Source organism: Canis aureus, chromosome 2, assembly GCF_053574225.1.
Source record: "Canis aureus isolate CA01 chromosome 2, VMU_Caureus_v.1.0, whole genome shotgun sequence".
Taxonomy (NCBI): domain Eukaryota; kingdom Metazoa; phylum Chordata; class Mammalia; order Carnivora; family Canidae; genus Canis; species Canis aureus.
The window spans coordinates 59,068,743-59,081,378 of record NC_135612.1 but is presented as its reverse complement, the minus strand read 5'-3'; the positions used below and the strand labels follow the sequence as shown (position 1 = coordinate 59,081,378).

Genomic DNA, 12,636 nt, shown 5'->3' with positions numbered 1-12,636 from the left:
GACGCCACCAGCGCCTGATGCCCGCTCCTGCCTCTGGCTCCTGTGGTGGCTCTGCAGGAATTGAAAGCAGGTTGTGGGTGGGGGACTGTGGGCAGAAGTGGGGGTTTTGCACATATGTCCTCACTGCCCTCCACTTCTCGCTGGTGCACCATTTCCATACTCATTTCTTCCCCTGACCCGAATTTAGAGTGCGTCCACGGCGGGGAGGTAGGTGGCGGGGGGGCATCTGTGTGGCCTCTGTGGCCTCTTGTCTTCCCATCAATATTATGACCCACTTTCTCTGACTCTGGTCGGTATGTGTGGCCTGTAAAGATTTCTGCTTTTTGGAATTTGCTGACACGCTTCATTGGGTCTGGAACAGGGTCACTTTCTGTTTCTGGGGCATTTTGAGGAAGGAGCAAATATCGGTTGTAGGATTTCAGCAGCCTGAATACTTTATCATACTTCCTTCCGGGCCTTTCCATGGCCCCTGATTCTTCCTTGCTCACAGTAGGTAGAGCTCTGCTTCGCTGGGCGTGGTCGGGGCTGCCGGTGCTGTCCCCACCTACCTGCATGACCTCTCTGGCATGTGCCATCCTGCTAGCAGGTTTTCCTCATCTGGAGGCTGCACTGCTGGAAGCATATGGCCTCTCCTGAGCTCCTAGCATTGTTAGGAAGCACAAAGACGGGCAGTGTCAAGACCGTAGGCAGCATGGGGAAGAGGGTGTGGGCTCAGACCGAGCGCTATGTCCTCACCCAGCCTTGTCGCCGGCAAGCCCCACCTGGGGCTGGGTCCCCTCCCTGCCCAGCAAGGTCATCTGTCTGTCTGTGAGCCAGCCGTCCCCTCGTGGGACTGTGCAGGGAGGGGCTTGTCTTGTGGATCGAGGTTGTAGGGAGAGTCCTTAAGATGAACCGTCACATGTAGTGGAGCTGGAAGACGTTAGTCTGCCTGCCTGCCCACGTGCCTCAGTCTCCACCTTCATTGGGCATGTACTTTGCTAGCCCTGCTGCTTGCCGTCCTTCTGCCCACTGACCTTTATTGGCGTGTTTGTTTGCTCCAAACTGAGAGCTTTCACCTGCCAGGAGAGGGGAAGATGGAGACCAGGGAGCCGTCTAGGTCTCCCATAGGGTTGGACTTGGCATCTTGTGTGCCTGTCACGATGTGCGGTCCTGCTGACACAGGAGGCGTGAGCTTATCCATAGGGCATGGTCAGCGGCCCAGCGCCCAGCGGCCTCTCAGCAGAGACACAGGGACAGCTGCCTGCAAACCGTCACTGTGGAGTGGTCAGGAGTCTCATGCTGACCCTGTAACCTGTAGGGCAAGCTCCACAAATGTTAACGACTGGAGGGACCTTTGAAATGTTGCAGTCCTTTTGTACATTTTAGGGTGATTGTGGCCTCTGTCCCCATGGCAGTATTCAGCCTGGAGACTGGGGTGCGTCTTGGGGGAATGACCATAGCCTCTGTTCCATGAGGGGTGGACACTGCCACCTGCCCTGGACTTGCCCCATAACCCAGGGGTCAGAGCCACCCTGGGAACCTGGCAGAGCAGGGGTAGCACGTGGTTAGAGGCCTGTGCTTGGCAGAGTGTGTTTGTCCCAGACGCTGCTGTTCCTCACGGGAGTTCAGGGCTGCCGCTGATCATGTCGCCACAGTTGGCAGAGCTCCTCACCAGCCCGTGAGGCTCTTATCACACAGCAGGTGCGGCAAACGTTAACAGCTGCGAATTTGAGGTGAGGGGGTATCAGGTTCATCGTACTTTTCCTGCGATTGAGATGTTTCAACAGAAAAATGGCAGGAATGTGCTTTCTTGAGCTGGGTGTGTACTTAGGTGGCAGGTGCGATTCTGTAGTCGAGCGCACCTTGTGTGTGCATGGCCTTTTCTCCGTCACCTGGGTGAGTGATGAGAATCCACAGAAAATGTGCTGTTGCTCCAGTTAGAGGAGAAATGAACATAGGGTTTGCTTATGTGCACGTCAGTGAGAGTGGGGAGGTGACGCGTCCGCAATGAGGGCATGACCCTCCTTGTTCCCTTGGTTGCCTCCGAGGATGGGGCGGCATTCATCAGGACGTGCCCAGTGGTCGGTTTCTTAAAGCTCATGCTAACTTGGCGAGGCTCTCTGGTTGCAGAGGCAGTGATGTATTAACCGCGTGGATATCAGCAGATGTTCAACCAGCATGATCTGATGTTTTTTTTCTTCCAACAGGATAACCTACAGGGATATAAAACCCAGAATAAGTTTCTAAATAAGGAAATCTTGGAGCTCTCGGCACTGCGGAGAAACGCAGAAAGGAGGGAGCGGGATCTGATGGCCAAGGTGGGTCAGGGCAAGGCTGTTTGCTGGTGGCAAGGGACACAGAAACCTTTATTTGATTTATTTATTTTAGATTTTATTTATTTATTTATTCAGAGAGAGAGAGAAAGAGAGGCAGAGACACAGGCAGAGGGAGAAGCAGGCTCCATGCAGGGAGCCCGATGCGGGACTTGATCCTGGGTCTCCAGGATCACACCCTGGGCTGCAGGCGGCGCTAAACTGCTGCGCCACCAGGGCTGCCCACAGAAACCTTTAGAAGTGGGCACGCCATAACCCAGTTCTGCCCCCACGTGGGGGCATGCAGTCACTGAATCTGAAATACAAAGTACATGGGGTGCAGAGCATCACTGTGTCTGAGGTGAAGACAAGCAGAGGTGCCCTGATGTGTCCTCATCAGAGTCTCACCATCCCCAAATGAAGGATGTTTGGATTGTGATTTTTGCTATTGTGTGGATGGGTTTCCCATCTATAAACGGGGCTGGTAGGGACCTGTCAGCCTGAGTCTGTCGACGTTGTGGCCGGAACAGCAGCTCCAATGTGACAGCCGTCCTCAGGTAGCATTCAGTGGCATTCGGTGGCACTCTCAGCCACCCTGTGTGTACTTTGTGTACCTTTGGAATGGAGCACACTGCATCCTGGACTTGAATCCACGTGGTCCTAGGGTGTCTGGTCAGATGAGGTAGTGGATGGGAGCTGGCCCCAGAGTGTGGTGTCCTGGGAAATGTCAGTGCTGCACGGGCATCTGCTCACGGCCTGCATGCCAGGTGATGCTCAGTGTGACCTCAGGACCCTCCTCTGTGCCAGTGCCCCTGAAGGAGGGGTGCCCAGGGCCGTCCGTTGTGAACACGACAGGTGGTCTGAGGCATAAATGACTCTTCTGTCCTCAGTGCAGTCTGCGGCATCATTGGCTGCTTGGGGCACCCAGTGTTGTGTGTCTCTCAGCCAGTGGAGGTAATTCCCTGTTGTCTGCAGTATTCCAGCCTGGAAGCAAAGCTCTGCCAGATAGAAAGCAAGTACTTGATCCTGCTCCAGGAGATGAAGACGCCAGTTTGCTCAGAAGAACAGGGGCCTTCTCGCGACGTCATAGCCCAGCTGCTGGAGGACGCTTTGCAAGTCGAGGGCTCGGAGCAGCCGGAGCAAGCATTTGTGAAGCCACATCTCGTCAGGTAAAGGCACTGGCGATCGTTGCAGGCGGTGGGACCTGTTTCCAATGTCCCATTTCAACAGCAGTTGTGGTTCACAGAGGACTTGATGCAAGTCTGTTCCATTGCACACTCGTGGCAGCACCGGATGTCATCAGGACAGATAATCCCGATGTGCTTGCCGTAATGAGCACGCGGTAGAGCTGGGCGCAGGCCAGGTCATTGAGTACAAGGCCTCTCTCCAAAACGTGTCAGGGTCAGTGGTTCTACCATAGCTCCAGTCCTTCTGGGAGCCAGTTCCCGCAGGAGGGGGAGCCCATCCTGAGATGCAGCTGCTCCCACACGTGGTTGGAGAGCAGAGGGGCCTCCCTGCATGAGGAGAGCGTGTAGCTAGCCTGGGGCCAGGGCCTGACACCCACCGAGGGTCTGTCCCGTGCCACGGACACACAGTGTCACACATCTGTCGGAGAGCTGTGGAGTCTGGAAGCCCATGAGGGATGTCCCATTAGTATCCTGCATGGGCGATTTTCTGAAAAGTGAGATTGTTAGATGCTGGAGGGAGGAGGAGCCAGCAGATGGATTCAGTCCAGGGGAAGCCAGGAGCTGCACCAGGGCTTTACCTGGAAGCACATGTTTAACCGTCGGTGAGGGTAGGTTTTCATGGTCCCTCTGCAGATGGGGAGGCTGAGGTTAGGAAGGGACACAACTTGCCTGCATTCACACAGCCCCCGGCCTGTCCAACCAGCTCCACGCTGTGTTCTCTACTGGGGCTGCGGGACTGACAGGCTGCCCTGGGGTACAGATTTTCCTCCCTCGTGAGCTATTGGACTCTTACTGTTTATGTTGTACATTTTCAAACTTCGCAGGTAAGCAGAATAATAGCTGTGTGTATTGATTTGTTTTTAGCTCATTATTAAGGAAAATTTCTAACCCATAATGTAGTAGTCACGTGACCACCCCCAGGTGCACCTTCTGTTTTTTTCAGGAGTATTTTATTTTTTAAAAATTTTATTTATTGGTTTTGACCTGAGCCCAAGGCAGACGCTTCCTGACAGAGCCCTAGGCGCCCCCTTTCCTGGAATATCTAGAACTTCCATATGTATTTCTGGTTTCTCACTAATGACGCTTTATAACCCTGGAGCCCCACGGTGTTCTTGTCTCCGTGGGGCTTCCTGAATGTCCCCTCAGCATCCATGTAGCTCCCAGGCGTGTCCTGCACCATCAGCGTGGGGGCTGCAGGTGGCGCTCTTCTCTCGCTGTCTTTACTGCTCTTCCTCCAGGTGGACACACAGGGTCCTGCCATGTCCCTGTGTGACAAGTGAGATGGGCATCGTGTTTCCGCATGTCTGTGTGTGAGCTGCTCTAGAGCGTAGACTAGAAGTGAATCCCTGACCTGTGGGGAAGGCATCTCCAGCTCTGCTGGGTCCCGTTCCCACAGCATTTGCACAGGTTTGCGTGCCTGACATCCGGGGTGCAAGAGGCCCCTGTACTGGTTTCCTGTGGCCAACCCTGCAGGTCCTCACTGCCGCAGTAGTGAAATGACAGCTCTCCCTGTGTACAGTCCTCCGCTGCTGTGGGCCAGCTGTTGGGCAGGTCTCACTGGACCATTGAGGTGTCACAGGCTGTTCCTCCTGGAGGTTCCAGAGTGTCCTTGCTCTTGCAAGTGTTGCCGGGGTTGTAGAGTAAGGGCTCTATTTCCACACTGGCTGTTGGGTATGGCCTTACCCACTTGGGGGCCATGGGCGTCCCTGGGCTCTGGCCCCTTCTTCTTCCTCCATGGTCTGCACCCATCCTGTCCTTCACCGTGAAGGCTCCTGTGCATGCACTGGCCCCTGGATGGCCCAGGGTGACCTCTCTGCCCTCGGTTCTGTGCGCCTTTGCCACATTATGTGGCCTGGATACAGGGTTGAGGCGGGGGTGCTGAATGTCCTTGGGGTCCCTGTCCTGCCTTCTGCAGCCACGTTGTCTTTATCCCTTATTTATGCCAATATGCTCTCTCTCACCTTTCCAGCTTTTAAAACGATTTTTTTCAAACATGATAGTTACATGGATGGACACATGTTACTGTAAACGCACATTCACGTGGCCCGTCTGCCAGCCTTGTGTTTGCTGTATGTCCTGTGTTTTCTTCTGTCACATGTAGGACCTTAAACCATCTAGAATCAATGTTTTTCCAGGTGTCAAGAAGAGATCTAGCTTCATTTCTTCCCATGGAGATGGCCACTTACCCAGACCTGACAGCCTTCCCAGGGCCCATATTAGGGGCCACGTCCCCATGGGCTGAGGCCCTTTTCTGTTTTCTGGAAGTTTTTATCAAAATCCTGTCATTTAATTTTCTCTTCTGTTTTTCTGAACAGCGAGTATGACATCTATGGGTTTAGGACTGTCCCAGAGGATGATGAGGAGGAGAAGCTGGTGGCCAAGGTCCGTGCACTAGACCTGAAGACCCTGCACCTCACAGAGACCCAGGAGGTGTCCACCGGCGTCAAGTGGGAGAACTACTTTGCGAGCATAATGAACCGTGAGATGGCATGCTCCCCGGAGCTGAAGAGCCTGATCCGTGCAGGCATCCCGCATGAGCACCGCTCCACGGTGTGGAAGTGGTGCGTGGACCTGCATACCCGCAAGTTCAAGGACAACACAGAGCCTGGGTACTTCCAGACACTGCTGCAGAAGGCACTGGAGAAGCAGAACCCAGCCTCCAAGCAGATCGAGCTGGACCTGCTACGGACCCTGCCCACCAACAAGCATTACTCTTGCCCCACCTCGGAAGGCATACAGAAGCTACGCAACGTCCTGCTAGCCTTCTCCTGGAGGAACCCAGATATTGGCTATTGTCAGGGTCTGAACAGGTGGGTGTTCGGCCCGGCGCCTCCTGTTTGTCTCTGGCCCCCTTCCTGGCCGCCCAGGGGAAGCCAGCCATCCACTCAGTTTCTCATGCACCATCCCCAGTTCTGGAGTAATTCAGAGAAACATACATTCAGGGAGCACCAGGAACTGGTGTTGCCTGGCAGGCTTAGGTGGGGCCTCGACTCTTGATCTTGGGGTTGTCAGTTTGAGCCTAATAAAACCTTCCATAAAACACCACCACCAAACTCCCATTATCTGGATCAACTAGGTTTTCTTATTCTGAGTCCCTTTTGCTCTTGTCAGGTTTTGACCAAAAGTTTGATTTCATTATAATTATAATTTCTTATAATTTTTGTGCGTAACGCACGAAGTGGACACTGGTGGCCACTCCTGTTTATGCAAGGTCTTCGGGGATCAGGAATGCCCCACATGGCTCTTCAGCAGGTCGAAATAGGGCCTTTTGGAGCAGTGTCTTCCTGCGGGTGTCTGCACATCCACGCATCTGTGGACAGAGGACACTGGAAAGCCTCTCGCCTCTTGTGATGACCCAGGCTCCTTATTTGGAGCCAGGCTGGGGTGAGACAAGGCCACAGAACACATGGAGGTCTGTGCTATGTGGAGCTGTGCTCGGCTGCTTTGTGTCTTGTGCCCGTCCTGGTCTGGCTGACACGCCTCCTGCTCACACAGGCACTACACTCACGTTCTCTGCGTGCAGGGAGGGGGCAGCCAGGCTGCTTAGACTTCAGACTCAGGAAGAAGGGAGAAGCTCTGTGTGCATTCCTAGGGATTTTCCCGGAACCCAAGTGCGTGTGCTGAGTTCTGAATGCTTAGGTTTATTCTGGTTGTTCACAGGCCTCTTAAATCCTCCTCCATGGGTACAGACCTCCAGGAAGGGCTGTCTGTTGGCATCTCAAATCACAGTGTTGCATGAAGAAAGGTTTTCAAGTGGGATTTCCAAACCAAAGGTTTCCAGGAGGTCACACTGCCTCCGTGGTGGTGAGGATGGGGTAGCCCCTGAGCCCTGGAAGTGAAAGGGATTTCAGCCACTCCTCCACAGCCCCCATTTAGAACAAAAAACAAAACAAGCCTGTAAATAGGATGCTGCATGAGGAAGCAGTCTTGTTTTGTTTAAATCCGTGATTCACGTGGTATGCTCACTCTGAGAATTTCCAGAAGTTGAAAACTTCTGAAGCCCAAAGGACCCAGCGGGGACTTGCACATGCTTATGTGGGGGTATGCTAGCACCCCGTTGATCTGGTGTGGTCACAGGATTCATTTTTCCCCAGAAAATGGAAGCTTTCCATCTGCACCCATCACTTTTAGGGCCTCTTCATTTTAACCATTTTATTGGATGTCTTCCAAATATTTTATATGTGCGTCCTAAGAACCCAGAACTTTGGTAGACAAGCATTAGCCTTTTCTGAGTGATCCAGGCCTGTCGTCTTGAACATCAGATGATTCAGAGCTATGTCCTGCAGGGCTTTGGTGGCTCTGGACGGCTGGCCCCGCGTCCCGGCACCATGGGTGCTGTGGGTTTGCCTTCTGTCCATCCTTGCTGTGGCCATCCTCCTGTGGTCAGCGCAGTCAGGCCTGCAGGAGGCATCCCCTTCACACCCACCCCGCATCCCTCCTTTTAACCTTTTAGTTTGTGATGAGTCCATTATAATTCTATGTAAGGAAGCAAGAAACCAAAACAGCCTCTGAGAGTTGGCTTAAGGGTTTTCCGTGAGGCAGAGAAGCTTCACGTCAGAGACGAGGCTCTCAGATTCCAGATGCCAAGAGAGGGGCGCTTCTCTCGCCATGTCCAGACCCTGTCTAATGGCCATGGGAGCCAAGCCTAGGAATCCCTGCATGGGTTACTCCCTGATTGGTGACGGTGTCCTGGCCGGCCCCGGGTCTCTCTTAGGAACACCCTGGCAGTAGAAGCCATGCCTCCTTCCCCCTTGTGCCCACTGTGGGTGCAGAGCCCCCGAGAGCGGTCGTTTGTAAACCCCCTTTATTAGTTATCTCTTACACTCATCGCTGGATGTTTTGTATATGAAAGGATTAGCAGCATTAGCTAAGGCTTTTTTCTTTAATGAAGCTGGTGGATCATTGGGAAAGAATTTCATCACCTTTTAATGAAAAAATGAAAAGGTTAGGGGAATCATAACTTTGTTTCTCAAACTTGGGAAAATGCCTCCCTTGGAGCGCCAAGTGGGCTCACTTGGTGGAGTGTGTGACTCTTGATGTTGAGGTTGCGAGTGTAAGCCCCACATCAGATGTAGAGATGACAAAGACAAAATGCCTCGTTTGCCTGGGGATGCTTACTCATTGTCGTTTATTGGGGGACTAGAGATAGTTGTGGCCTTGAACAGTTGGCACCTCACGGCCTGGGTCACAGGGTACAGGGCGCCAGCACTCACCTTGCTGCCTACTTGCTTGCAGGTTGGTGGCTGTGGCCCTGCTGTATCTGGAGCAAGAAGATGCTTTCTGGTGTCTCGTTACCATTGTGGAAGTGTTCATGCCTCGAGACTATTACACAAAGACACTGCTGGGGTCCCAGGTACGTCTGCAAACACCACACTTCAGTTGGCATTGGGGGGAGTTCAGGCTGGAGGAGGTCCTGTGCATGGCTTCGGCCACTGACCCCTGAGGCAGGGCCGCAGACCCTGGGCCCAGCTGAGCATGAGTGGGGGGAGCTGCTGACATTACATGGCCAAGAAGTGGACCAGCCCTGCAGCCCTGCTGTTCATGGTGGCTGTTCAGCTGTCCATACTGTTCCCCTCACCGGGCTCAGCTGTCCCCCCACTCCCCGCCAGGCTCAGCTGTCCACACTATACCCCCTCCCAGGCTCAGCTGCCCTTCCCCTCCCCCCTGGGCTCAGCTGTCCCCATCCACCCCCCTCACCCCCCAGCTCAGCTGTTCCCTGGACACAGCCTGCCTGCCTGCCTGCCTGGGCAGCTAAGCTGCAGTCCAGGGATGCCTGGGAGCCTGGTGTGTTGGCTCAGGTTCTCCAAGAAGCTGAGGTAAGGCAGGAGATTTCTAAGGGGAGGCACCTGTGAAAGAGCAGGGGTGGGGGAGGCCAGGGGAACCCCCAGACCAGAGACAGGAAGGAGCCTTGGCTGGGATGGATCTCGGCAATGGTGCGGTGCTGAGGAATGTTTGGTCCGGCCAGCGGGGCGCCCTCCAGCCCCTGAGGGGCATGCGCCTATGGGAGCGGGCTGTGTCAGGACCCACAGTCCCCCCTGGCTAGGAGCAGCCGGAGGCCATGCTGGACTCGGGGCTGGCATGGGGGCGGCAGTCACCTCCTTGCAGACGTGAGGGTGCAGTCATGCCCACCATGGCTGGAGCCTAAAGCCAGGGTGACGAGACTCTGCCAGGAGAGCCCAGGGGCGTCCCCACATGGGCAGTCCTGGCTCTGCAGCAGCCCCTCAGGCCTAGGCCAGGGCTCCTTGCTCACAGGCCCTACAGCGGCCAGCAGAGGCTCTGACAGGAGACCACGTGTGTCAGGAGGGGATCAAAGGCAGTTCTCTCCCCGCCATTGCTCCTGCCTGGGGGTGACTTTCTGCCCTTGCCTCTAGACCACCGCACCATGAGCCGCATGGCTTCCCAGTTCCTGTCACCCGTGTGACCATGTCCTTCCATAGTAAACATTCAGGATGGGTTCTATTTACCTGGCTGGGCCCTGGATGTGTTCTGCTACACATCTGCATCTCTGCCGTCAAAGGGGTCCTCATCACAGCCTCCTTACTGCCTGTCCCCCGACCCCCTGTCTGCCAGCCTGGACTCTCCTCATTCCTCTCCCTCGGCGTCCCCATGGTTAGGTTTCTGGTCATTGCCGCCTGCCTGGTGGCTCTCGTTCTGCCGCTGACCCCCGACCCCCATCAGGGCACCATCCCTTCCTGCATCACTGCATTGCCTGTGTCCCCCATCTGTGTCAGTCACGGGGTCCACCTTGTCCCCCATCGCCGTGTCCCCTGCTGGAAGCATCGGGTGCCCTGTGACAGAACTTGCTCATCAGTCTCGCCTCGTCCTCGGTGTGAAGCCGTGATGCCTCTCCCCAGGCCACTGTTCCCTCCGTGTCCCCTATGCTGCATCCTGCCTTCCCAAGTCGACCTGAGGCCCGCTGCTGTTCCTGCTGCTCTGGCACGGGCCTCGGGGATGGCAGCTGTCTGACGGGATCCCGTCTGTGTGCTTGTCCTGCAGCTGGTTGGCAGTCCCGACTTCCATGTAGTATTGCTGGCACCCAGTGCAGCAAGTGGCTGAGCGTGCGTGGGCTCTCTGGCCAGGGCAGGGAGCTGGCATGAGTGTGTGCCAGCCCAGCCCGTGCCAGCAGCTGCACAAGACCATCCCAATGGAGGCATCATTATCCCCATTGTTCTCAGGAGAAAACTGGGTCAGAGACACTGAGCAGCTCGCCTGAGTGCCACCACTGAGGGCCCGGGCTGGGGTCTGGGCCTCGCCCACTGCCTCCTAGAATGCCACGGGATGATCACGGGAGGTCCTGGGTGCTGACTGGTTCTAGGAGAGGTCAGCTGTTCTCCCTTTGATCATGTTACTTTGCTAAGTTACCTAGAGGCTTTTTTTTTTTTTTTTTTTTTTTTTTTTTTAAGATTTTATGTATTTGAGAGAGAACAAATGCATGAGCGTGGGTGAGGTGCAGAGGGAGAAGCCGGATCCTGCTGAGCAGGGAGCCCGATGTGGGGCTCGATCCCAGAACCCCCAGGATCGTGACCTGAGCTGAAGCCAGGTGCTCACAGACTGAGCCCCCCAGGTGCCCCACTTAGAGGCTATTTTTGCCAGAAATATTCTGTAAACTAGGAAATGAGCAGCAGCGAGAAGAGGCAGCAGTCAACTGTCTGGTGGGAGGGAAGAGGTCAGTAAATAAAGTTTTGTGTGTCACAGATACCGGGAAGCTAATAGCTTTAGAGACTCAAAATCACTGATAGCCGTGTTTCAGAATAAGAAAGAAGCCTTCATCTGTCATGGAGCCAGGCCCTCCAGCCTGTGAGCCATGGAGCTGGGCCACCTCACTGCACAGCCCCTGCCTCAGTTTCCACATCTGGCAGATGAGCATCATACTCCCCTTCGATGGAGTGCTCGTGGTCGAATTCAGATGACACATTATGAGCTTATCCTAATGCTTAGATTGTAAAAACTCAGTAAAATTATCCTTATAGGCAGAAAGGGAAAGCTATTTTAAGTATGTGGGTTTAAGATAAAATTTGCATCATTTTGTTGCATGAACATAGTTGTAAACTCTAAGGAGACTGTTTCTCCCTGACTGTGGAAGTCACGGTGCTCATACAGGAGAACACGGGAGATGTTCAGAAGAAACTGGAAGTCACCTCTTATCCAGGCAGCTCAGGACCACAGCTGGCATTTTGATGTATTTCCTTTTTGCTTTTTTTTTTCTCCCGGATGCCTTGTTAAGTGCTCAGGGTGGGGTGGTGGGACACTTCAACAGTGGATTGTGTGCTTGCTTGTCTGTTAAGTCTGTGAAGAGTATTCATGATGATTTGTTTCAACCAGTTTAGGTCATTGAAACTTTGTCTCCTGTTCTAGTCAGAAAACAAATTGGTTAAAATGTATGTCTCCAAGGTGATTTTTGTATTTTGCTTCTTTTATGCACTGAGAGGACTTTACAACTCTTTAGAATCATTTTTTTAAAGATTTTATTTATTTATTTTGAGAGATGGGGGTGGGGGGTGGGGGGGCAGAGACACAGGCAGAGGGAGAAGCAGGCTCCATGCAGGGAGCCTGATGTGGGACTCGATCCCAGATCTCCAGGATCACGCCCTGGGCTGAAGGTGGCACTAAACCGCTGAGCCACCTGGGCTGCTCTAGAATCATTTTTATAAAAAACTTTCTAGTTTTTTATTTTACCTTTTAAATTTTACAATTTCAACCAGTGATACCGACTTGAATCTAATCAGGCATTTTTGTTAAAAAGTCAAACACATTTTTGATAAGGCTTCCATACATGTAAATAAGGAAAACTTCCAAAAAGGAGGAACAGTGGGCTTTTTTTAAAGTTTCAGGTTTTCCTAAAACAACAACAACAACAACAAAAAACTTTTAAAGTGTCATTTTAGGGGCTCCTGGGCAGCTCGGTCAGCGTCCGAATCCATCTCCTCTCAGGTCATGAGTTCGAGTGCCGTGTTGGCTCCATGCTGGATGTGGAGCTTACTTTTAAAAAATGTTATTTTACATGTTTATGTAGATTGTTTGTAGTTACTTTAGCATTTCGATGACCCCGAGAATCAGTGCACTTTTCATCCTGACCTGGCTCATGTGCAGTTGAGTGTCTGCCGGTGTCCCTAGGGCAGAGCCCGTGGAGCCAGTGTGACTTCACTCTTTCCCGCAGC

General features: G+C 53.5%; 1 protein-coding gene across 1 annotated transcript in view; it reads left to right on the top strand.

Annotated features, from left to right (window-relative positions):
• TBC1D2B (TBC1 domain family member 2B) overlaps positions 1-12,636 on the top strand; it is a 61,571-nt gene that overhangs the window by 42,182 nt on the left and 6,753 nt on the right. The window contains exons 7-10 of the mRNA XM_077858504.1: positions 2,187-2,297; positions 3,267-3,460; positions 5,794-6,288; positions 8,714-8,831. Coding sequence (XP_077714630.1) covers positions 2,187-2,297; positions 3,267-3,460; positions 5,794-6,288; positions 8,714-8,831 — 918 coding nt within the window. The remainder of the gene's footprint in view (positions 1-2,186; positions 2,298-3,266; positions 3,461-5,793; positions 6,289-8,713; positions 8,832-12,636) is intronic.